The sequence below is a fragment of the Netta rufina genome (assembly GCF_964035555.1).
Source record: "Netta rufina genome assembly, chromosome: 2".
Taxonomy (NCBI): domain Eukaryota; kingdom Metazoa; phylum Chordata; class Aves; order Anseriformes; family Anatidae; genus Netta; species Netta rufina.
The window spans coordinates 61,885,779-61,908,974 of record NC_140124.1 but is presented as its reverse complement, the minus strand read 5'-3'; the positions used below and the strand labels follow the sequence as shown (position 1 = coordinate 61,908,974).

General features: G+C 40.0%; 1 protein-coding gene across 1 annotated transcript in view; it reads right to left on the bottom strand.

The window, feature by feature from the left end:
• Window positions 1-23,196, bottom strand: part of BMPER (BMP binding endothelial regulator) — a gene marked incomplete at both ends in the record, with an annotated part of 153,117 nt that overhangs the window by 75,807 nt on the left and 54,114 nt on the right. Inside the window, one exon of the mRNA XM_084281363.1 lies at window positions 1,907-2,006. Within this exon, the coding sequence (XP_084137489.1) occupies window positions 1,907-2,006 (100 nt within the window). The remainder of the gene's footprint in view (window positions 1-1,906; window positions 2,007-23,196) is intronic.

Genomic DNA, 23,196 nt, shown 5'->3' with positions numbered 1-23,196 from the left:
TTTTACAAATCTTAATGTGAAAATGACTATTAAAGAAAAAGTCAAGAAATAATTGCTGTTGTTCAATTAGACACAATATAAACATATCTTGGTTGTAAATTCTTTACCATGGACTAATCTGCGCTTGTACAACCAACCTTCCTTTTAGTGATCGTGCATTCTTTTGCAAAGGCTTAATTTTTCTTTTAGGACTAACACATGAAATCAGTTGAGAATGCTTAGTAGCCCTAAAAGGAACTGTTCCACATCCATGCTCCACTTATAGGCAAATCTGAGCCATACCCCCATCTGTAACAACAATTCTGGTGCTTTATGTGGGATGAAGACTTCCATCAAATAACTTCGATCACCAAGAGAACAAAAGTCCATCTCTCTCTCACACTGCGTTGCCATGCCTTACAAACCACCCAAAGCAATTCTGGGTGGCCAACCAAGTTCAAATAGTTGGTAAAAAAAACAATGACAAAGGACCTACCCCTTAAAAAGATGTGGTGGTGCAGATATTGGCTTAATGGTCAGCTTTGCTGGCTCATAACCACTAGCTAAACTAATAATTCAAGTCCCAGTGGAGTCAACAACATTCTTCTAAGCTATATATGCTAAGTATCAGGAATTCAATTGCAGGGAGGTCCTCCACATGATATTTTAAAAACCATGCCTCAGCATCCATGAAAACGTTTCTCCTTCCCTACTGCTGTGACATTTACTATGCATCCTTCGGCTCTACCTTGGCTCCAGAACTTTCAACACTTCACTGTGAGTAGACATTATCTATTCACAGGTATCTGACATGCTTCAGAGTGATGACTGCATAAAATGGAAAGAATTATTATTAGTGAATTCATTTATAGATATTTCTAAGTGAGGGAAAAAAATCTGTAGAAAAATTCCCATGAAGCAGTCAAAAATCAAAGCTGGTTTATGAATGCTCAGATCAGAAAGGTTTGTTTCAAGCAGTCGAAAATGTTAGGTATTCTGAGAAACTGGAACTCTCTGTGGCTCACTGCCTTCAAAGCCAGAGCTCCCTGTACCCTTAATCCAGACCCAGAAACAGACTTCAGATGGTAGCGAGTATATAGCCAAAATGACAAAAAGTATCTGTTGAAGAACAGGGAATTATCAATTCTAAAAATCTACAAAAATAAAAAACACTTATAACCTCAAATGCCAAATTAAACCTAATTTATGTGGTAAAATGTAAGTGATCCTTGTTTATGAACTAGAGGGTCACATGCTGAGGAACGTTAACCTGTGGATTGGTGGAAATGATGCAAGCAAAACAAGGACTCTCAGAAGTCGCTGCACTTACTGGCATGACTTGGAAGAACTAGCCCTGCTCAGAGATCTCTGACTTACTCTTTTGAAATGTGTTGGAAAGATGTAATTGAAAATACTCTGGCTGAAACTGTGATTCCACCTTAAGAAGGCAACAGTGAGGTAGACTTAGGTCCCTGGCCCCTCTGACAACAACCTCTAAGAATGCAACTCCAACATAGAAGTTTCCTTTGACCTGCATTTCCTCAAAACCAAGAATGCAAATGTACATTCAAATAAAAATCTGACAGGGTGAGGCCTTTTCTTTTGTGGCAAATTCCAATGAAACATTTCCTCCCGCTTCAACCTCCTTCAAAAGCATGTGTAATGAAGGTGGGAAATATCTCTATGTTGTCTCTATAAGTAAGCCAACAGGCCTGTGCTCAAATGGTCTTCTAGAGCTGCTTGCTACCATCCATCACAACCCTACACACGGACCCTGAGTACCTCTTTAAAACTGTAAATTAGACACTCCACTGAGCAAAACTGTTTATTTCACCTCTCAGGATTTACCAGTATTGTGAAATATAAGATATGCTGTGCAGAAATAAATTACAGTAGTTACAAAATTCCCAAGAAGGCAAACACTCACCTAAGCATTTGGGGCAACACTGTCCGGCAGGAATGTGACTGAGGTGCTGGGGACATGAGAGAATGGGGCAGACTTCCTGGATGCACTGTGTCCTGCCACCCTGAAAGAAAACAGGCTCAGTTAGGGAAAAAAAATAAATTATATGAAGTAGACATGCACACACTCACACAGACTGGTAACAAGGTAACAAAAGCCTTAGTCAAAGCAGTTTTGCCAACAGAAATTTCTTCGTGCATCAGGCATATGCAAGACTTGTATAACTGTCCTTCAACACTTTTTATATTGTGTGCAGAGCCCTTGGATTATTCATATTTTTTCATTCTCTCAAGCAAGCAAAGCAATAGTTGAAAAGAGGTATCTATCTTATTTCTTGGTGTGGATATGAAAAAAAAAATAAATAAATAGGGAGAATAAAATCAATATCTGTGAACCTTTCCTGATGCTCAAAGAAGTTATTGATCAATTTTTTACAGTGCTCTTCACCTCCCATGCCATGCCCTTCTAGGCTAGTCTGGGACAGGGATTAAGTGCTGAAGCAAGATGAGAGCAGGTGTTCTTCCACTGTGTCTATGACCTCAGAAGCCAAATAAGCCAAAATCATTTAAGAATGCACATTTTTGTTAGCCTCCCAATCCAACTTTGCAAACCCAAAAGGTCTGCTTTCTTCAGAGGACTGAAAATCAAGAGCGTATATTAAATTTTCAGAATCAATGTGAAAAAACAAACAAACAAACAACAACAACAAAAACAGGACTGGATATGTCTTCATGAAGCAATAAATATCAAGGAAAAGAGAAAGGCAAAAAGGACAGCAAAGACAAAAGCACAGAGTGTATGCATAGGATTAACTGCAGTTAGGGAAAAGAGATCTTTGTTCTCATTCTGCCCTGTTGCATGAATATTTCACCGTCCTTACAGAATACTGCATTTAACTCTGGACCTTTTACCAAAATGTGCTCCATATGCTCTTGTGAGATGTCCAGGTTGTTATACTTTAAAAATCAGCCCACTTTTGCCTTAGCAAGGGAAGGCAGTCCTTTTCATCTAACTACCTTGCCTCATTTACCACTCAGAGCTGCACTCATCCAAACAATAAGCTTTGTGTTAGTGGATGCTGCAATGGAAGGCTTATGAACAGTCTCCTCCCACGTACATGCTGGATGCCTCTTGAGGCTCCCTGGGGAAAGATGGAAAAAACTGTTCATTTTGAAGCACTCTGTGCCTGAAATCATGATATGCCATTCCACTCCTAATAGCCTCACTGAATCATGTAAAAGCTTTTACATATGGGCAGACCCACATATACACTATTATACAGAAAATAACATACTGACTGTACCCCCATTCTGTAACACATTTTCAGGCACTGGAATCTACCTGTCCCGTGGGGCTACCAAAGCATCCTGAATGCACATGGCTAAGCACTGCTCGTAATTCTCACACTGCAGCATGCAGGAACACAGAGGTTATTGTAGACTGAAATGACTGCTCTAAATTAAGGGTCAGACCAGAAACTTGACAAAATGAAATGAATTCCTCACTGATGTTCCTTACGATGCTCTGGGAATAGCTGTGTGACAAGAGACACAGGTGCAGAATGAGAGAATAAATATCAAAGAAGGTCTCTCCTGTCATTCTGCCCAGGGAAAAAAGCCAAGAGAAGATAAAGTTCAAACTTTTTGATAATTCAGTGAATGGCAAAGGAGGGCACAGAGGCCTCAGCCAGCCTGGTGACAGGCTCAAGGATACAACCACAGAAGACAAAGCAATGCTCCGACACATGGTGATCGCAGATCCTCTCTTGCAACCTTGCTGCTGTATTTGACAGTCACATATCCTATGCCTGTACATAACTGTTCTGGACTCTTGCTTCTCTGAAGGACTGAATCAAAGTTCAGCCTTAGCACAAATCGAGACATTGCCTTCACAGCCTGCTGCACAGATTATTTTTATTATATACTTATATACAAAATGCCCTAGATAACCAGTGAATTAAAAATATGAACTTTTTTTTTTTTCATTTCTGACTTTTATTTACAGCTCCTTTATGCTACCCTTTGCACAAGTGCCTTCTATGCACTTTTGCCTAAGTCTAGTTGCATCTCTATTTTTACTCCACTGTTACACCTGAATCCAGTTGTAATGCTGTTAGAATTTTAATAGCAAAACTGCTTTCTAGCTCTCTGCTATCCTAAATAGGCTCTTCCAAGTTCAAAAATCATCACAGGGTACATGTTCAAAAAGAGTCTGAAACAAAACAGCCTGTTTCACTTAAAGAAATAATAATTCTACTTGCCCTACAAAGCTTAGAGAGATAGCTCACTGACACACAACACTATGAGGAAATGTCAAAACTGACACAATATTTCTATCAAACTATTTTCTTAGAAGCATATAACTTCAGTTATCACAATTCAAAACCCACAAAGTATTCAGAATGCTAGCTTTCAAAGCAGGATTACATAATGTAATAAGTGCCTGTGCACTACATTGCACAAAGTAGAGCCACGTAGAAAACACAGTATAACAGAAGTTCAAGAAAAATGCAAGGGAAAAAAAAATAACTCCTGAGAGGTAAAAGATTGACCCTGGATGACCTAAACCAGATTGGGAACTCCGTAGTAAACACCTTGCATCCTCCAACTCTCAGTTATGTCTACAGCTTTTAGCTCACATTTCCCTGCTAAGTGTAACATCTCCCAGGCAGCCAGAATATTTCAGGCCTGAAGCAACACCTTCCAGTAAAACCAAACCTGAAATGGAAGCCATTGCAGACCAATAAAGTACAGGTGACACCTGCTTTTTGTGAGATGTGCTTTTCAAGAGCTGGGCAAATAAATTCTTGAGTGGTAGTTGGATGAAGCCTCAATCAAGGGATGATGCTGCAGCCCACAGTCCTCTGGAGACAACAGATTTCCTAAGAAATCTGCAGTCTTCAGTGAAAAGGTTCACTCTCCAAGGTGGAACCACTATAACCCCTGCTGCCATCTCATATCTGCGAAACAAAGAAAGATGATCCCTGGAATCAGCTTGGAGGGCAGCATGGGCTGAAGTATTGTCTTGCCTCAGCAGCTTTCTCACAGACATTGGATAGAGGGAAAAATGGACCAGCACTTTGTAATTCTCCCAGCAGAGACCCCTTTGAGAGAGACAACTGCCTTAGTCTTTCCTAAAAAAAAAAAAAAAGTGACCACCACTTTGGACAACAATCTTAATTTTAGGTAGTCCTGTGTAGAGCCAGGAATTGACATGAATGATCCTTGTGCCTTCCACTTCAGTGGGTGCCTTCCACTTCAAGATATTCTGTTCTGTTAGCAGAGCTGCCCTTCAGATTTTGAAAGCACTCAAAATATCAGGAGGACAGAGGCATTCTCATGACAGAGGTCATGACAACTACCGATTTGTTTGCTACTGATAATAAGCATGTCTAAACTTAATAATATTTTATATAAATGTTATTTGATATTAAATGTTGACTTTAGTATTATCAAGAGCCATGTTTCTTGTGGGTATATAATTTTCCATTTCATTTTCAGGCTTTATATCTGTGTAGCAGTGAAGCTATAAATCATCTGAAAAAGGTTCCTCCCTAGTTTTGCCCTGTCTTTACCTTGTGCTTGAAAGACTCTGCAAATATGCCAACAGAAGGAAAATTTCCATTGATTTTGCAGAAGACTGTGTCTATGTCCTGGCACTAGGATTCAACCCAAAGTGGATTGTAAGACATTTATACTTCACTGTCATTTTAGAACTGTAAATGGTTTCACCTGCCACCAGTGAGGCTATCCTTAAAAAATAAAAGAAATAATTTATAAAGAAATACCAAAATTACATTTCTTTCAAATTCAAGACACATATACCAGATATTTAAAGCAAGGTCAGATGCCTCAACAAGGGCTGGCATAAGAACTAAGGCAGATGTTCAAGGTATTCAAGATATTCAGCTTTGAATAAAGATTTTACTCCACCACATGAAAAATAACTTTGGAAGTTCAGTAGAGTCAGCACTGAGCACATCTGCCCCATGCCATTGGAAAAAGAAGCCAAATAAACACACAATTCAATGACTGCCTTCAACCATTCCACCATTGTGTGTGTGTGACTATAGTCACCATGAACAGCCACCTTAAGAGACACTATCATTTTTGTGACATCCGTGGCATTAAAGCAATGAATAGAAATCTGCTGATAAAGAGATAGATATATGGTTTGAGATCTAGATAATGATTAGCATTACCATTCTGGTAAAAAAAAAAAAAAAAAAAAAAAAAAAAAACAGTACTCCTATTTCACCAGGTCCTGGTTGCTGATGCATATAAGCCCTCCTACTTGAATACAGTCCATACATATAGTACAGACAGGACCTCTGTCTGACATACTAACTACTGTGTGATAACAAAGACTTCCACTACCTCTCAAATGTGCACTAAATACATGAAGCAGGTCAGCAACATGTATAATGCAAATGTCTTCAAAATGCCCCTGGAATTACACACTTGTGAACCCCTGCCTTGGGTTTACAATCAGGTCTACAGCCCCTGATGTGTCACGTCGGTAGCCTTCAGGCACAGAAGTGAGAGAAGTGTAGCTTTTATTTGGAAATGAAATAAGAGTTGTCACCCAAACCAAATAATACTGCTGTTCTTATAAGAGCGCTGGTGCAGTGAGTGGTGGACAGCCTCTGGGAGCACCCACATCCTTACACAGTGCTTGAGGGTCCCTGCAACAGCTATATTGTGCACAGCGGCAATTTCCTGGAAAGGTCACTGGAGGGGGAAACTATTTTGGAAATGCACAAAGTAGCAAAACAGTTCTTAGCACAGCACAAAAGCAAATGACACATCAATCAGTTCAACAAACAGACAGACAGACAAGCCAGAGCTTCCCACATCCCTGCAGCTTGATATGTTGTCTAGACAAGGATTTTAAAAATACCTTTTTAGAAAGTGTTGGATAAAATTCAGGATAGGGAGATCTTGACCTTCATTTCAGAACAAAAGGTATTTATACTGCCTTGTGTGTGTTAGATTTTAAAACTGGATCTAGATGTTAAAACCCTATTTTCTGTGGCATCATTGCTATAGGAAGGCTTTAGAAAATGGTTCTAGTGACAGTCTAAAGCAGTGTTCTAAGAACGGCATGTGCAGCAAGTGCTCTAAAGAGCTCTTTCGTTTTAGTACGAGAGATCATGCACCAGAGTGTTGAAATATTAAATATTTCCTTAAATTACATAATTAGCTAAAATCCATACAGATTAGAAATGGCAATTTGAAAGATTCCTATGAATAAATTGTTAGGACAAATTATTGTACAAAGTAAAAGCACAATTCCTAAACTATTATCACTGCCTGGTTTCTCTGAATCTGATGCAAGAACATTCCTCAACTTAGCCAAGAGAAGCCTAGAGTACTCCATGGATTTCTACCACCTCTCCCTTTATGTGCAGCCTTATGATACAAGCAGTTAGATGTATTGCCTGTGGCATCATAAGCTGTATTAATTATAAAGTTCAATTAGTTGTCTCCAACTAATTTAAACTCAGGTCCCCAAACTCCAAATGAATTACAAGTGCCACAAAGTTGCACTTTGTATGCGAAGTGTCACATAGTTGCAACATCTTGACCTAAAACCTGGAACTGAAAAGCTTTCCTCTTTTGGAAATGAATGTGCATGTGGTTGTATCCAGCTGCTAAGGAATTATCTAAATTATCCATTAGTAAGTAATTTAGGGCAGGATGAAGCCTCTAAAATACTGTCATGCTTTCCACCAACCAAATACCATATGTACAAAGTGACTTGTGTAAGTGCCAAGCCAATCCAGTCTTGCTATCTACTTCAGAGACATTTCCTGGGATTGCTTAGACAAATAAAATCTTAAAAAATCTTTTTCAGAGGGAAGCGGTGTGCTGTGTTTGTTTGCAAACACAAATTTGATATATCATAGCATCCTCTTACAGGGTGAAGTATGCTGTCCTGGAGTACAGCTCTTCACTTTGAAATCTGGCTTACAAGTTTCAAAGCACAATTTGCACTGACCCTTCCTGTCTAAGGAAGTGGAGGACCAGGGTGTCTACTGCCTTGGGTGAAATGGGAACATTCTGGAGAATGCTATCTTGTTTTGCACAGTAGCTTTCTTTAAGCATACACAGGCAGAGACATGGCTAGTAAGATTTCACAGTTCCTGGAACTGCTCAAGGGCTCCTTGGGGAGAGTCCCTCAGCACCCTGCTCTTGGCCTGGGGACTCAGCACAACCAGCACTCAGTCTTATTTCTCCAGTCTAATAGTGCTGTGAAGAAGTGTTTCTGGGATTAAATTGCATCTGGCTTCACAATCTGGCTGAAATCAAATCACTCACTGACCCAACAACATCGCTGCAGAGCCTAGCAGCTGAGCATCCAGCAGCCCTCTCCCCTCCGGGGTTTAAACATTGAGGGGTTTTGGCTCTGTTTAAAATAATGTTGGAAATAGCCCCTCTTCACTTGGAAGCCTTGAAAGGTTTAATCATGGTTTGTACTTTTCCCCTTGCAGCCTGATTTCCAAAGGAAAGAAAGTTTATGCAGGCACAAACCGGGCACACCTGTAGCTTGTGAACCCTGATCAGCTCCAACCACAAACTCCTCTGGAAAATGTACATAGAAATAAAGCAGCAAAAATCTGAAAGACATTAAAATCTCAAAGACATTAAACTCCTAAAAGCTTTGTTATAAACAGATAGCTGCAGAGAGTACAGAACACCCAGTTTATTTCCAGAAAGGACACAAAAAAGCACTCCATATTGCTAGGTGGCAGCTGTCCGTCCAGACAGCATCTCCCAGACCCGATGCCTTTTGCTTGGTCCTCATGTCATGAAGATCAGAGAAATCACAGAATCACAGAACGGCTTGGGATGGAAGGGACCTTAAAGACCATTTAGTTCCAACCCCCCTGCCATGGGCAGGGGCACCTCCCAGTAGACCAGGTTGCCCAAAGCCCCATCCAGCCTGGACTTGAACACCTCCAGCATGGGGCATCCACAGCTTCTCTGGGCAGCCTGTTCCTGTGCCTCACCGCCCTCTGAGTGAAGACATACTGGAGGAGACTTCAGGTTATTGCAATTGGGGCAGACAGAGGAGAAAGGGCTACACATCAACAGACAGAGCTTTGTTACTTCTGCTCCTAGAAAAACATCTCAATTTCTAGGTTAATAGGGGCAATGGGACATAAGGCAGGTCTGTGTCCCACACATCTTGCACTGTTCCCATGAGGTGAGACATTTTTCTTCCTTACTTTCCTCTTTTTTCTCCAGTACCTCCTTAGATTCATTATACCTGTGTTCCAGGCTGGCCTGCAACTACCCCAAGCTCTGGACTCTTCCGGCTGGAACCTATACACTCACTCTGCTTAGGGATCTGTTTTTCTATTGATCCTTCTCCTCAACAGTTCAGCAGTCTTTTTCCAGGGGTAGGTCTGTTTTTCTCAGTGAATCTGTCTTGCAAGCTGAAATGCTGTGTCCCACAAATTATTCTGTCTTTTATTAGGTACTCTTTAATGTCTCTACAGTTACATGCAGAAGCCAGAGCTTTCAACTCTGTAATATAAATGCCCATTCCTTCTTTTGCTAGTTGATAGTGAGTTAATAAAAAATCAACTCACTATCTCTCTACAGCTCAGAGATATCTGGACTGACAGTGCACCTCAAATACTTTTGTGGGATATTTAGTTATCCCAGGCATTACTCCAAGCAACAGTTATAACTTACTTCTCAGAACTTTTTTCCCAGTGAGCACCTAAAAAGTTATCAAACCTTTTCTCAACTCTTCCCACAATGCTTAGTGCTACATAGCAGGTCAGTGTTTGCTTCCAGCACTGAAATGATCTGCCTTTGCTGTAGGTCTCATTAAACTGATAGCTGTCACTGCATCTTATATATCCCATGCTGGGTAGTAGTATCAAAAGGCTTCAGACCTGTGAAATTGAAACCAGCTTTTCATTTATAGAGTGACTTAATATAAATGCCACAACCACAGGTACCACTTCACACACTCTCCTAGCATGTCTTGGTGTTTCTTGTGGACCATACATCTTTCCACATGCTGTGCTTCATCCTTTAAACTCCCTCCCAGCTGCTGCATAGGACACATTCAAACAGTGCAGTTATCTCTCTGAATGCTGCTAGAGAAAATGGGGGTTAGGGATGCTGTACCACGCAACACTCCCTACAGCAGCATGCCTTTCTATAGTGCAGGAAGTTAAATGAGCACACACTTGCTGCAGGAGGTGGATTTTAAGGTGCAATGTAGGCAAGGACTGAACCAAAGACAATAAAAATCAGTGGGAGTCTTCCACTGTTTTTCAGTCCTTTTCAGATGACTACATTTGGCATGGGGAAACACTGAAAAATGAGTCAAGATAACAACTTCAGCAGAAATAGGCCAGGGGTGCAGGGCCTTGAAGGGGCAGAGCTGTGCAGCACCTTGGGGGCAGAGAGCAGCAGCTTCGTGGGGACAACAGAGGGGAACCAAAGAAACAATTCTGGCATGCCACTGCAGGAGAGAGTTCAGCTATTTGTGATTAATTTAGCTGTTACACCAGAGGTCTCCAGTGAATACGGAAGCTTTGCTGTGAGACACATGATTATTTATTTTCTGAAAATAACTGTTTCTATGAAAAATTGCAATAAAACATTATACTGGAAACTGTGGCCAGAAAACCTATTAAAACCCACTAACAAGCTTCTTCAGCTTCTTCACCTCCCATCGCAGATAATAAGAAAGTTAAGGTTAAATCCAAGGGACTTTCCTAACTTCAGTTATTAGAAGCAGAGCAGTAGCGCTGTAAACCAGGTCCTGGCTTCTTGCAGCCATGACTTTTCCCCTGAATCAGCTGGAGGCTGCTTTGTTTTCATTGGCACCAAGAACACATGAAGCACAGTCCAGTGGGCGTGCAGTTGTGTATACACCATTTCTGTATTTGCATAATGTTTCAAAGTCCTAACCCGATGCTTGCAAAATGACATTCACTGCCACAGTGTATTTAAATAAATAGCACTTGCTGTTCCTAAGATGAATTTGCACAAAGGTTTTCCTTTGTTTTGTGTGTGTGTGCAGCATAAGCTTCATGATACTGCCTTATAAGCTGTTCTTGCTATGTCCTACAGAAAATGGTGCCACTGTAAGCCCCACACTTTGGCAGCTATCACTACTACTGTCAGCCCCCACTTCCAGTTCCCACATTTCAGCACAGCACTGGCCTCGACTCTGAGAACAGCTTTTCCTTCAACACAATCTGTTTGCAGAGATACTCGGTTATTAAGTCCCTCCAGCGTCCTGTGCGTGTTCCTTGCACACACTGAATACTAGTACCATTGTGGTCCTGAGAAAGGTGACAATTCTGACTCTCACTTCATCATCATTCTTTAAAATACTTGGTCACTAAAAGAAACTCTACAGATGTATCCACACAGCTTTTCCTTAGAGCATTAGTTTTAAATAATTCACCTTCAGTTATCTGCAGAACCAAGTTGCAAGTTTAGAATGAATTACATCTCAAAATGTCCAAGTTTTGACATCTGACATTTTGACAAAAATGAAAGCTTTATTTTTAGCAGTGTGGATACTTCCTTGTAGACAATATGAAGTTCATTTTGCTACATGGCTTGAAGATTCATTTTTGGAGGTTCAAAAAGTCTAAATAAGGTCATGAATAAAACCAACCAGGGTTGTTCTTGAAAGAGGAAAAAAGTGCACGATTCAGAAGAAGGTGCCTACGCTCCTGAATTTGGTAATGTTGTTACTAGGTCAAAAACTACCAGAATAACCCACAGCAAGTCCCTGCTCCATTCACAAGCAAAGAGAACAAACATCCTTCAGTGATTCAGGGCAATGAGTTACTGAAGAGGCTGAAATTTAATCCTTTGCTTGCTGTTTCTACAATTTATGGATGCCCTTGCCTGAAGGTTTGATGATAAAGGACACTGATATCTGTAGGACATCCATGGTAAAATAAATCACACGATTGTAGTAATAGTAAGGACACTACTTCTGGCATTTTAGAAGACCTTTATACATGCACGTACACTCCTTAAATGTTGTGCTCCATGTGTATTGCTGAGGTAACTTCAGGAAATATAGAATTACATATGCACTGCTTCCTTAATGCATCCATCAAAGCTTTTTATTACCACGAGATCCTGTTTGTCCCAAGCACTTAGCAAAGAGAGTTGAAAATTATACTTTAAAGTGTTACACAGACCAGAAGGAGAAAGTGCTAAACCGCAGCTCATTCAGAGGATTTCTTGGAAATTAATTTCAGGAAAACTATGCCACTTTTACGTAACCTGTGGGTTATGAAACAGTGAAGCAGTCACAGGAATAGCTTCAGTCTACCTGAGGTGGTGTGGGATTAGACTTATCATAGGTCAGTGAGACTCATCTATTTTAACATTAATATCACAGTGCACCAATTTCCACCAATGGTGTACATGTACTAAACTAGAGATGTTCCTCTACAGAGGCATGGCTTGGCTTTACTCCAGCATGATTAAGGCAAAAGAAAACATTTTAGTCTTAAACCCAAGCCTGAGCAAGGTGTGCTGAGGAATCTGCAGGTCTCCAGGAACAGCCTTGGGAAGCACTTTAATTAGGAACTATTTACAAGTCACAGCTCTTCTACCCCTTCCTCCAGGGGTAATGATTTACAGAAACATCTGCAGCAAATCCTGAAATTTACCAGTCCTGTCTAGCAAAACTGGTAGGGGAATCACAGTTCTTGCCTCCTTCCTAGCTTGCAAACCATATGCACATGCACAGGGAGTGTGGATGAAACCCTACATCTCCTCTTCTTTTACATCTCTGCATGGACCATGACATAAACTCAGGTCTCCCCTGTCTTCTCTTCCAATTTTTTTCCCAATAAAGTTCATATCCTGCTACTGTTAGTTTATGGGTGGGATCCTGTTGCTAATTACTGACTTCTCATTGGCAGCAATGCATCTGTAAAAGGCTGATGCCCAGATCTATAAAGAACATAGCTTCCTCAGGGACAGCTTAGGCATGATGTAGAACCTACATAAATATGGGTTTAACCAATTAGGCATGTAGCACTCCAGGGCTGGCTGTATTTTGGCCAGGCCATTTCTCGCACCTGTCTAAAGGTCTGCTGCTCTTCTTGCTCTGGATCAGCACCAGTACAACAAGCCAAGCAGCTTGGCACTTTTCTCTGAGCTAAGCTCATGTGACATTCACAGGCTGGATAGTCTCATATCTAACCACTTTGCAAGGCTGTGCAGAGTATGTTCAGGGCACAGCACAATAACCATGGCCAACCTCATTGCAAAATGCTGTCAGAGGAGTTGGAAATATACTCATGTACCTTTCCAGTAACATCAACTAACTACATCACTTCAGGATAGAGACTCAACTTGAGGCACTCCATGATCATCTTGATAAAGCAATACCACCAAGCAGTCAAAAATGAAAAGATTTGTCCCAAACCATTAGGTTTTACAGAAAGAAGGATTATGTTTCTGGAGCCTAATGAAAAGGATGCGCACCCAAAAGGAAGAGCTTTTTTTTTTTTTTTTTTTTTTTTTTTTAATATTGTGGGACTTCTCACACAGGAAGGTCTTTCTGCATTTTGCATTTCAGAAAGCACATTGCATTAAGACTAAGAATGGGGAGTCACACCATGTGCAATTGCAAATACAAATTACAACACTTATACTTGGCTTACTGCCCCATCATCAAAGGTCATCAGTAATCCTAGCAGATAATAAGCAAGTAAATAAAATTTGGTTGAGTTTGCAAGTGCAGGTCTCTCTTTAGCCATGTTATGTCTCCTTTTTACTTGTCTGATGATGCAAAATGATCTTACAATCAAAGTAAAGTGGTTCACTGAAGATTCCCATAGGAAACAGAATCATACATTTTTATGCATAGGATTTGTTGAACTACTGTAAAGAAGTAAATTAACAGACAAAGACATTTCAAAAAAATGTCTATTATTTACACAGTAGGTCTTATCCACAGGCTGAGAACTTTGACAATTTAGTTCTCCAAACATTCTTCCTTCAATTTCCTTGGCTCTCCTCTTTTTAACATGCTCCTGAGATTACAAACCACAACTCTTCTCAGCAAGTTTTCAGCATTTGCAATGTTCTCAGCTGCATACAATTCCAGTTACTAACTTTCATTCTATTCATGCTGGCCTTTCAGGGAGTTTTTTTGATAATATGAAATATTTTTAAAACAGAGAATAGCTAAGGGCTCCAACCTCCTATTATAAGTTAACACTAATGGAAGCTATACTTTTCAAAATGATACAGTATTTTTTATTATTTAAAAAGCAGACCCATCATATAAAACAGCTGCCATGTTTATTTAGATAAGTACTCCTCTGCTCTTATAAGTGGAGGCTGGTGACAGATGTGTTTTTAAGGCAAAAATATTAACTCTAGAAATGTCAGCATCTGCTTCTTTTCAGCCCAGCCTTACGGATTCACACATCATTTTTCATCCACAAGGAAAATTTATTTTTTTCTTACAGAGAATCTAAAAACAAGGGTGTAAATTACTGATCCTGGGACCTGACAGTTTTATTAGCATGTCACTGGTGCTACACATGTTAGGTCTGATTAGACATACAAAGCCGCTGGTTTCCATGGCCTGTTCCTCATGGGATGAGAAAGGCTTTCACTTCCCCTCCAGGAACTTCCCACCTGACTGCTGCACCTCTGTGAATAGGTGTTTACTTAAATTAAGAGATTCTACACTGGATGTAGCTCCTGGGGTTCTTGTAGAGAAAGAGAAAAATAAAGTTAAACACAAAGCAAAATTCTCTACAGAATTCAAGAAAACAAAACAAAACAAAAAACAGCCTTCTAGATCACAGAGCTAGCTTGTTATTCTTCCTTTTCAGGTATTCAATCCAGCAATTGTTGTGCTTTTAATCACATCCATAGTACTGTTAGTATAGGCAGTAGATGGCTCTATGGCTCACTCACCACACACACACACACAGAGAAGACCTCCTAGGCTTTACCCTACATGACAGATGAGCTCTGTGGTGTTCAGATTGCTTGTCAGAGAACTGCAAGCCAAAAGAAAATGTTGCTCAAAGATAATTATTTTATCTTTGATAAACCAGACCAGGAACAAATGTATGCACGGCAACTAGATGTCAGCTGCTAACCATCAGCAATTCAAGACAAACTACCTTCCAAATGACCATTTAGAGCAAATTAGAGCTGGAAGAATGGACCACAATAGCTAAGAAGACCCTCTGAGTAAAATTCACATACATGGCACTAGCCCTTGCCACCTGAAACACTGTACATGTCCAGGACGCTTCCATCATTATATTCAAGATATTCCTGACATGATAAAAAAAATTTCCATCAGATATTCACACCTTTCCGGCACACCTACTAGCAGCGAGGTGGGCTACCCACCAGCATAGCAAATGCCCATGCTGAGTAACCAGTGTCCTACCCAAAATGGCAGCTGTTCTCCGTTGGCTGCTGATGGTGCTTCAGAATGTTCTCAGACTGTTAGCCCAGGCATTTCAGTGATGGTAAGACTTCTCCAGCATGGTTGCACAAGAAGGTGCTGACAATTCTCCTCATTTCACATTTTAAGTGGGTTAGAGAGGAGAGATCACCCATGGCTGGCCACGCTGGTCTCAGCATAGTACTGTGCCCAAGGTGATGTGTCCCAGAAAGGGCAGACCATGAGCTGAGAACTTCAAACTGCCAACATCTAGTGTGGGTGCATGTACAAAGCACTGTTGCTAAAGGACACGACAAAAGCTTCCCCATTTTCCTTGAAGTGGGGAAGCACAGATCTGCTGCTGAAACAATAATATACATACAGGTGTATAAACTGTGTGCTATGGGACTTAAGCATACACAAAAAAGCCAAAAGACCAAGTTCTTGCCCAAACAGCTTTATAATCTAGAAAGATAACACAGAGACAAAGGCAGGAGAATGAAGGGGAAGCAGTTTGACAAAACCACACATGTGACTGTCCTGTAAGCTTTGTGATTTCTTTGTTTGCTTACATACTTTCCACAAGTTACCCTGCCTTTGCTCTTTGGCAAAAACATATTTTTGCATATGGGTCTAAAAATAGCAATGGATGATAGAAACAGAGGACTAAAGAAGGCAAGAGGAGCCAACTGAGAGCCTGCATGAGGTCTCTGCAATTCTGTCTCCAAGTTAAATTGATATTAGGATAACCATTGCTATACACTTCCTTTCTTTTTTTTTTTTTTTTTTTCTTTTCTGTTGGCAACAAGTACTTCTGTTACTGGCTATGTTTAATATTCCTGATCAATCATGCATTAATTAAAAAAAAAAGTTACTTTGACTAAAATTATGCTGCTATTTTAAAAATAATATCCAGGGAGTCTGACTGGCAACTCCATTTTCTTTGGTTCAAAGACTCTATAGGGATGTTATTTTCAAAATAAGTTTATTATTTCATTAGGAGAAAATGCTTTTTCTCTCATGAATATTCAGATTGCAGCAAAAGATAGGCTTGATTTTTTTGCAAGTGTCAGCATAACTCTGTCAAATCCTGCTCCTTTAAATCCTGGTCAGGATTTGCAAGATAATATATTTTGAGAAGATTAGATAAAAAGGTTATTCTCAGTTTGGGGACTTCCATTTCTGCCAAGGCCCCTAAATCATGCAATAAGGTTGTCCAGATGGTAATCTGCAAGTGCAAACTGTCTTCCCCTGCACTAATTAGGGCTTATGCAAAGTGGAAAATAAGCCAGATCTACTCAGAAGTCTACTCTGCTTTTCAGGGAAGGAAATTTTACTAGAGATTTTCAGAGGTTGAGGATGGTCACCATCTTCCAAGTGCCAGATATTCTGTAGGTGGCATTAGCAAGAGAGGTATCCTAGGAGAGGCAGTGTAAGGCTCTTGTTTTGGCATAAGCATGATGTAGTTTCTTCTTTAGACATAAATGAAACAGAAGAAGCAAAATGAGGATGAAGAGCAATTCATCTCGGAGCATCCCTCAACATGCTGCCTACTCTTCACAGGATATTTAAGGAGGTGAAAGAGGATTGTCTTTTAAGTGAAGAAAATCCATCATTCTCTCTAGATAACACTATGATCTGCGTTTGTTAGACCTTCCCCCACAATTCACTTATGTTTTAAACAATCTAGAGCAACCAAAATAAATGTAAAGAAAAAGGGATTATTTTGCAATTCTGTCCTCCCCCAGCCCTCCTCACAAATGTGAAACACTTGCTTAGGAAGGACTCTTCTTCAAAGCTAAAAGAAATCCTCTCTGTATTATCCCTTCCATCCATAGCCCTCTCAAACATTCTTAATTAATTTTACTGCTGGTTTCAAAGAGCTCTCCAAGTTGGCTCAAATCCCTTTAGGTCGCATATCAGTATTAGCAACAGAAGATATATTACCACTCTCTCTTTTCCCTCCCTTTCCAAGAGGAAGCAAGGAAGGATGATCAGTCACATTACCACTGTAGAGTATGACGCAACTACTGTATCTGAGGCAGGCTCTGGACTCCTCATGTATAATTTTTAAACATACTCCTAACTTGATAGAAACTACATTTTTTTTCTATTTTTTCCTATTTGCTTTTTTTTTCTTTCTTTCTTTTTTATTTATTTTATTTTTTTTTCAGGAAGAGTCAGTCTATTTCATAATAATCTCATTCAGTCAAGATAGGTCTGAGTTACATTTCTTTTTATTTCCTTCTTTCCAGGTTTACTGTAAAGCTGACAAAATTTAACTCATATTTTTCAAAAGCACCAGAACTCTTACATAGATACAAAGGGCTCTGTGTAAGCAAGGCCTTGGACAGGATATTTCCTAAAGCAGGGATTTCTCAAGAAGAGTCCAGGAGCTTTCCAGAGCAGTCAATTAAGGTATTATGGCCAAAATCACACACAACATAAGGAAATGCCATTCTAACAAAGGCTATTTGACCACAGTGAAATAGCAGGTGCTTATAACAAGGCTGAATTTGACACAAGTGATTTTAATGAATTCTTTTTCTGAGTTAATTATTCACTCTTTGTTTTTAAAAGAGTGAAAGAGAGGGAGAGGAAAAGAAACCCTGTACAGATGTCAGACACTCATAAAGAGGGATTCTTCTATTTCAGTGTAAATTCTTTGCAGCTTGCACCATGCATTTGTCCCATTTGAAAATTTATGACAAGAAAGAGGGAAAAAAACATTTTTTTCCCCAGAGTGAAACTTTTTAAATTGCAAACAGGGTTTCAGAGAGCTATTGGAGTGACACACAATGAAACAGAAATCCAGTATTTGTAGCTATTTTTAAATTCAGCAAAACAAGAAAAAAAATGCCTGCAGTATATATTGAAGAGAATTACTAAAGCCCTTCTCCACCAAAAATCAGAAGAAACGAGAACACTATAAAATTAACAGTTAACATATTATTAAAGCAATGTTTCAGTTGTGAAATTTCAGAGGAAAAAGATAGTCCTTCCCTGTTCTTGCTCATACCAGTAATGCTAAAATGAAATCTGCAGCCTCCACTTCTCTATGTTTCTAATCAACCAAGATCGGTTAAAAATAGTTCTTATATGGAACAGTTCATCAAATGGAAGTGAAGTAAATGGAATGAGAAGGATGGAAAACCAGCAGTTTATTTGGACTTGAAATTTAAAAATGTAAAGAGTTGAGCTGAGACATGCTGTTGGGACTTTTTTGCTGAACAGTCAGCCTGTGTGGCAATTCCTTGTTAGGAATCTCCATCATGGGCAAAAATTCCTGTTTCATCCTTGCTGCCTTTCTTTCAGTTAAAAAGAGAGTTTTTAATTAACTCTTTCATTTCTGTGATCCCTCCTGGAAAGCCAAAGCCCTCCTGCATGGCAAACCTGGAAGGAGACATTTTGCTTCTCATATATAGCCTCAAGAATGTGGCTCAGAGAGATGCATCTGAACAAGGCCTCTAGCAATTCGAAAATATAAGGACCATAAAGGTGATTTAAAACAACAATTACCTCATTCCTGACCAACAGAAGGGAAGGGGTAGGTGTGAATAAGGGCAGCAGCTATGGCCCTGAGACCACCAGCTGATGGTTGCCTTTCAGACCTAATTGTTGCTAACTGAAGGTTACCCCACACTCCAAGTTTTGCTAAGGAAAAGGGTTGCATGAGCTTGAGGCAAAGGCAGTCAGGTTATCTAAAGCCATCTATATCAGCTGCTTGAGTTTACACAGCTGCCTTTGCCTGAAACCCATTTAGTGAGCACTTACTGGATCCCTTCCACTGGTGGAGCTCAGGAGACAGTAATGTATGCAAGATGGGAATATCAAACATCTGGGGATGGTAACATCTTAACCAGCACAGCTGTCAGTGAACTGAACATCTGTCTATTGCCCAGGTCTCCATTGACAAAGGAAAGGAAAACACTCTCAGGCTCATTTGCAGACAATACAAGTAACTGCTCACTCACTTAGAAAATACCTTGTCCATGGCTAAGTTTTTCTCCAGTGTAAATTAGCCCATGCAATGGTCTGTGTTGCCATGGCTAGACTGACTTGGATACCAAAGCTAACTGGAATATACTGCAGCATCAAAAATACCTTGTTTTTTTTTTTTTTTTAATCGCAAGTTTTAGTGTAAATGAGCCACTGTAAACTAGGACAGGAAACCACACAGAGGAGAATATTCTCTATAACATTTTCACGTTACCAGTACTATGTATATTTTGGATAGTAATGATGCAATTCCCTCAGACAGCTTTCTTCCCTTAAGAACACAACACATGGTTCTTAAACTTTTTTTTTTCCCATCTAGTAATTAAATAAGTTGTCAAACAGCTCTGCCATATGCAGGTAAAGCCATTGTTTATTAACTGTCTGGGGCCCTCTCTGAAGCACCGTCAAGGACTTGGCAAGCCTCTTAGATCCAGCTAACAGTGTCATGTACACCCCATCTGTGCTGACCCATGCATCACGCCGAAGGAAATGCTACTACAGGCAAAGGATATTTGTTAAGACACAGGGAATTCCAGATTTAGCAAAATCAGAACCCAAAAGCAGATCTTAGTCTCGGGCCAAACCTGCCCAAGAATGCAAACTGTGCTACAGCATTTCTACAGTGAGAGCAGTGTCAGGTGGGAACACTTACCACCCAGCATTTATCAGGAATCTTTCTGGTCTGGAAATATCCTGTTCTCATGCCTCCCAGGCACTGCTGGGCTTCACCCAGCATGAAATCACTGCTAACACTGCCTGTCTCTCACAGTAGTTTATTTCACTCCAAGGTGCAATCAATTCTTATTTTATTCCAACTCGCACATTCCTACTGGTGATGTCTTTAGGCTCTCTTATTCTCATGACATCAATGAGAGGCTGTCTTGCTCTTACTAGCCAACAAAGTTTTCAAAGAACTGTGTTTAGAGAGGGAATTCCTGCCTCTCACAAGAAGCCATTTCTGTTTCTGGCTGCTTCACTTCTTTCTTCTATCAAGTTCTGTTCAGCTTCCTAGGCAAACACACTTCTGTCTGCTCACCTCCTGCCCATCCTGCCTCCCCTCCAAGTCAGTACACCGTAGCTCATAGCACCTCTCAATTTACCTTCTGCTATTGCAAATTACACAGAAATTATGTACTTTCTAACAACAGAGAAAGCTAAACACATCCATACACTGCTTTTTCCATGCTTGGCTACATACATCTCTGTTATTGCTCCTGACAGTCTGTATTGCAGAAGGAGCAGTTGGGGAGGGAAAAAAAAAAAAAAGTAACCTTTCTTTTACTAAATTCCTTAGTATAATGATTTGTTCTAATACATTTCCTGTGTTTTGAGAATTTTCCATGTTTTAGGGTAAGGTAAATAAATCCTGTAACTCACATGAGTGTTCTATTTTTGACAGTTCTCAAGGATATCAGATTAATGGACAATGTTCAGCATCATGAAAATATCATGCAAGAAAAGGGAAAAGCCATGCTCCCTGGGAAAACGTGTAGATATTAAGTGTTTCAGCATGAAATGTATTTAGCTGCTCTCCTTCTGGCTCCTTGCCTACCTTCATGTGGGGAGAAAGGATAAGGTGTGAAGCCAGATCAAGCTTCCTCTTCTGTCTCCAACAGAACAAGCCACAACCAAGGAGAGAGTGCTGTGAATAAGCCCTGCGTGCAGATGCTTTTCAGGAAAGCAGGACGGGCAGTCCCAGTGGAAGGTGAGCTCATACTTAAGCTTGGTTGGCCACATGCCCATTTTTTCCAGAGAAGGTGTTACCAGTCCAGGGATATAGCTGTAGTTGAAGTCATATGGACCTTTCCCTACTTCCTAAAATTCTTCTTCATTAGGCCTATCACTAAAGTAACACAAAAACATTTATCTCATTTTCAACAGCTACAAATAGTGTGCTTTACCATCCACAGTTAGACTCAAGAAAATTCAGATGCAACTTTTAATCCTGTTCCTCCTGCAACCAGCGTACCTGCTAGAGTATTTCCTTCAACATGAGGCAACACTCTGCTCACAGGATGAAATTTCACAAAACTTGTCATGTTTGTCCAATTTCCATTTGTAGCTATTTAACACTAGCCCAACATCTTTTTTTTCACATTCTCTCTTCACACTTAGTGCTTTAGTGCCACATGCCAGAGTTTTCTCAGTTATTGCTGGTCACTGGGAGACATTTCTTCCTCTCTACTTTCTGGAACATCACCTCCATAAGTGACCTCAAAAGCCGCTGCAGACAGACACTCACATGTTTTGGCTACTATGCAGTCATGTACTGAAGAGCTGTGAGCGTCCCATTACCCCAGTTAAAGCTTCCACCACTGTACAGCAAATGCATGCCACATCACTGAGAACCAGCCCTATCAGCTAGAGTAAACAAAGGTTAGAAAAGTGAGTCTACTTAAAAACACAGACTTGAAGTAGTGGTGTAAAGATACAAACAGGGAATCCAATTGCATGATTAAGATTTTTTTCTAAATCAAAGATGATCTCCTTCTGCTGTCCCAGAATCTCAGGCACCTTCCACTTCTCTCAAGTTAAACCAGTCTCCCTCTGTCCTGAAGACAGACTCCATAGCTTCTGCTATCTGAGATAGCACTGGCCTTCCTCTATCCCTGTCTTCCACTGCACACTCTGAGAGGAGCAGAAAGGCCTAGAACAAAGCCTGTGACACTTCTTCTAACTACAGACAAAGCTAAAATGCCTCAGTCTTGTTCACCTGTTTCTGAAAGGCCCTCCGGCATCTTGTAACTAGGTGATAGGGCTCTATGTAATGCTGCAGGGATGAAGTCTATCTGTCCTCCCTAAAATTTTATCACTGATATTTCTACTATACCTTTTTATTAGCACATTCCTGAGGTAAGCATCTCATAATCTTCTGATGAAATAGTGGTAATGCTTTATACATTGTATTACAAAGAACATTAAATGAACATCTCCTTAAAGCCACTGCTGGAGAGAATTGCTAGGATGAACCTTTCTTCTGCCTCAGTTTGTGAGCAAGCAAACTGAGGATTTATATATACAAAGCACTGGACCAGGTTAGTACAGCAACACATACGACAGAAAGGCAGCTGTAAGAGTTCTCCTGAACAATCAGATAGGATCCAGAACACCGTGATGCTGGCTAAGTAGGCTGAGATATAAATGTATATGTACACACACACACACACATATTTAATCTGGTTAATTTTAAGTGAAACAGTGATGTAAATGTTTCTCCTGTGGGAAGGCAAAAAAAACCTCCCTATAAGAAATCAAGTATGTCAGTCAGGACTGTCCCCCCAGAAACTCAGGTGGCTACCTTCTTCTGAGGGATTTGGTATATCTTTCTACTAGGAAGAAAATTAACTCTGTCCTAACTGAAACCAGGACATAGGGGGACAGGAAAAGAAAGGAGAGGGAAAGAAAACAAAGGAAAAAGGGAATAAAAATTCTCCATTTGCAAGTTCATGAAACATTTTTATAGCTATGCAGTTACGTTTATTGTGAAATAATGAATTTTCCTGTATTTTTTACTTTAAATATATCTATGCTTTTATCTATTTTCTGATATAATTATTATATTCTCTCCCTTTTCATGACAGACAGTAAAAATGCATTTTTATTATCACCCACAATTTGTGTTATTGACAATGCAGCCAGTTAGAGACACACTGAGAGTTACTCTTGAAAAGTTGGAGTGGCTTCTGGGATATAATATTATAGCATTTCTTTTTTGTCAAGTGAACAGTGGTATATTTGAAAATATCTGAAGCATCTGCTGGAACAGAACTAGAAAACCAAGAGATGTCTTAAAAGTAGGAAAGTTTTATTACAAAAAAATGATACAC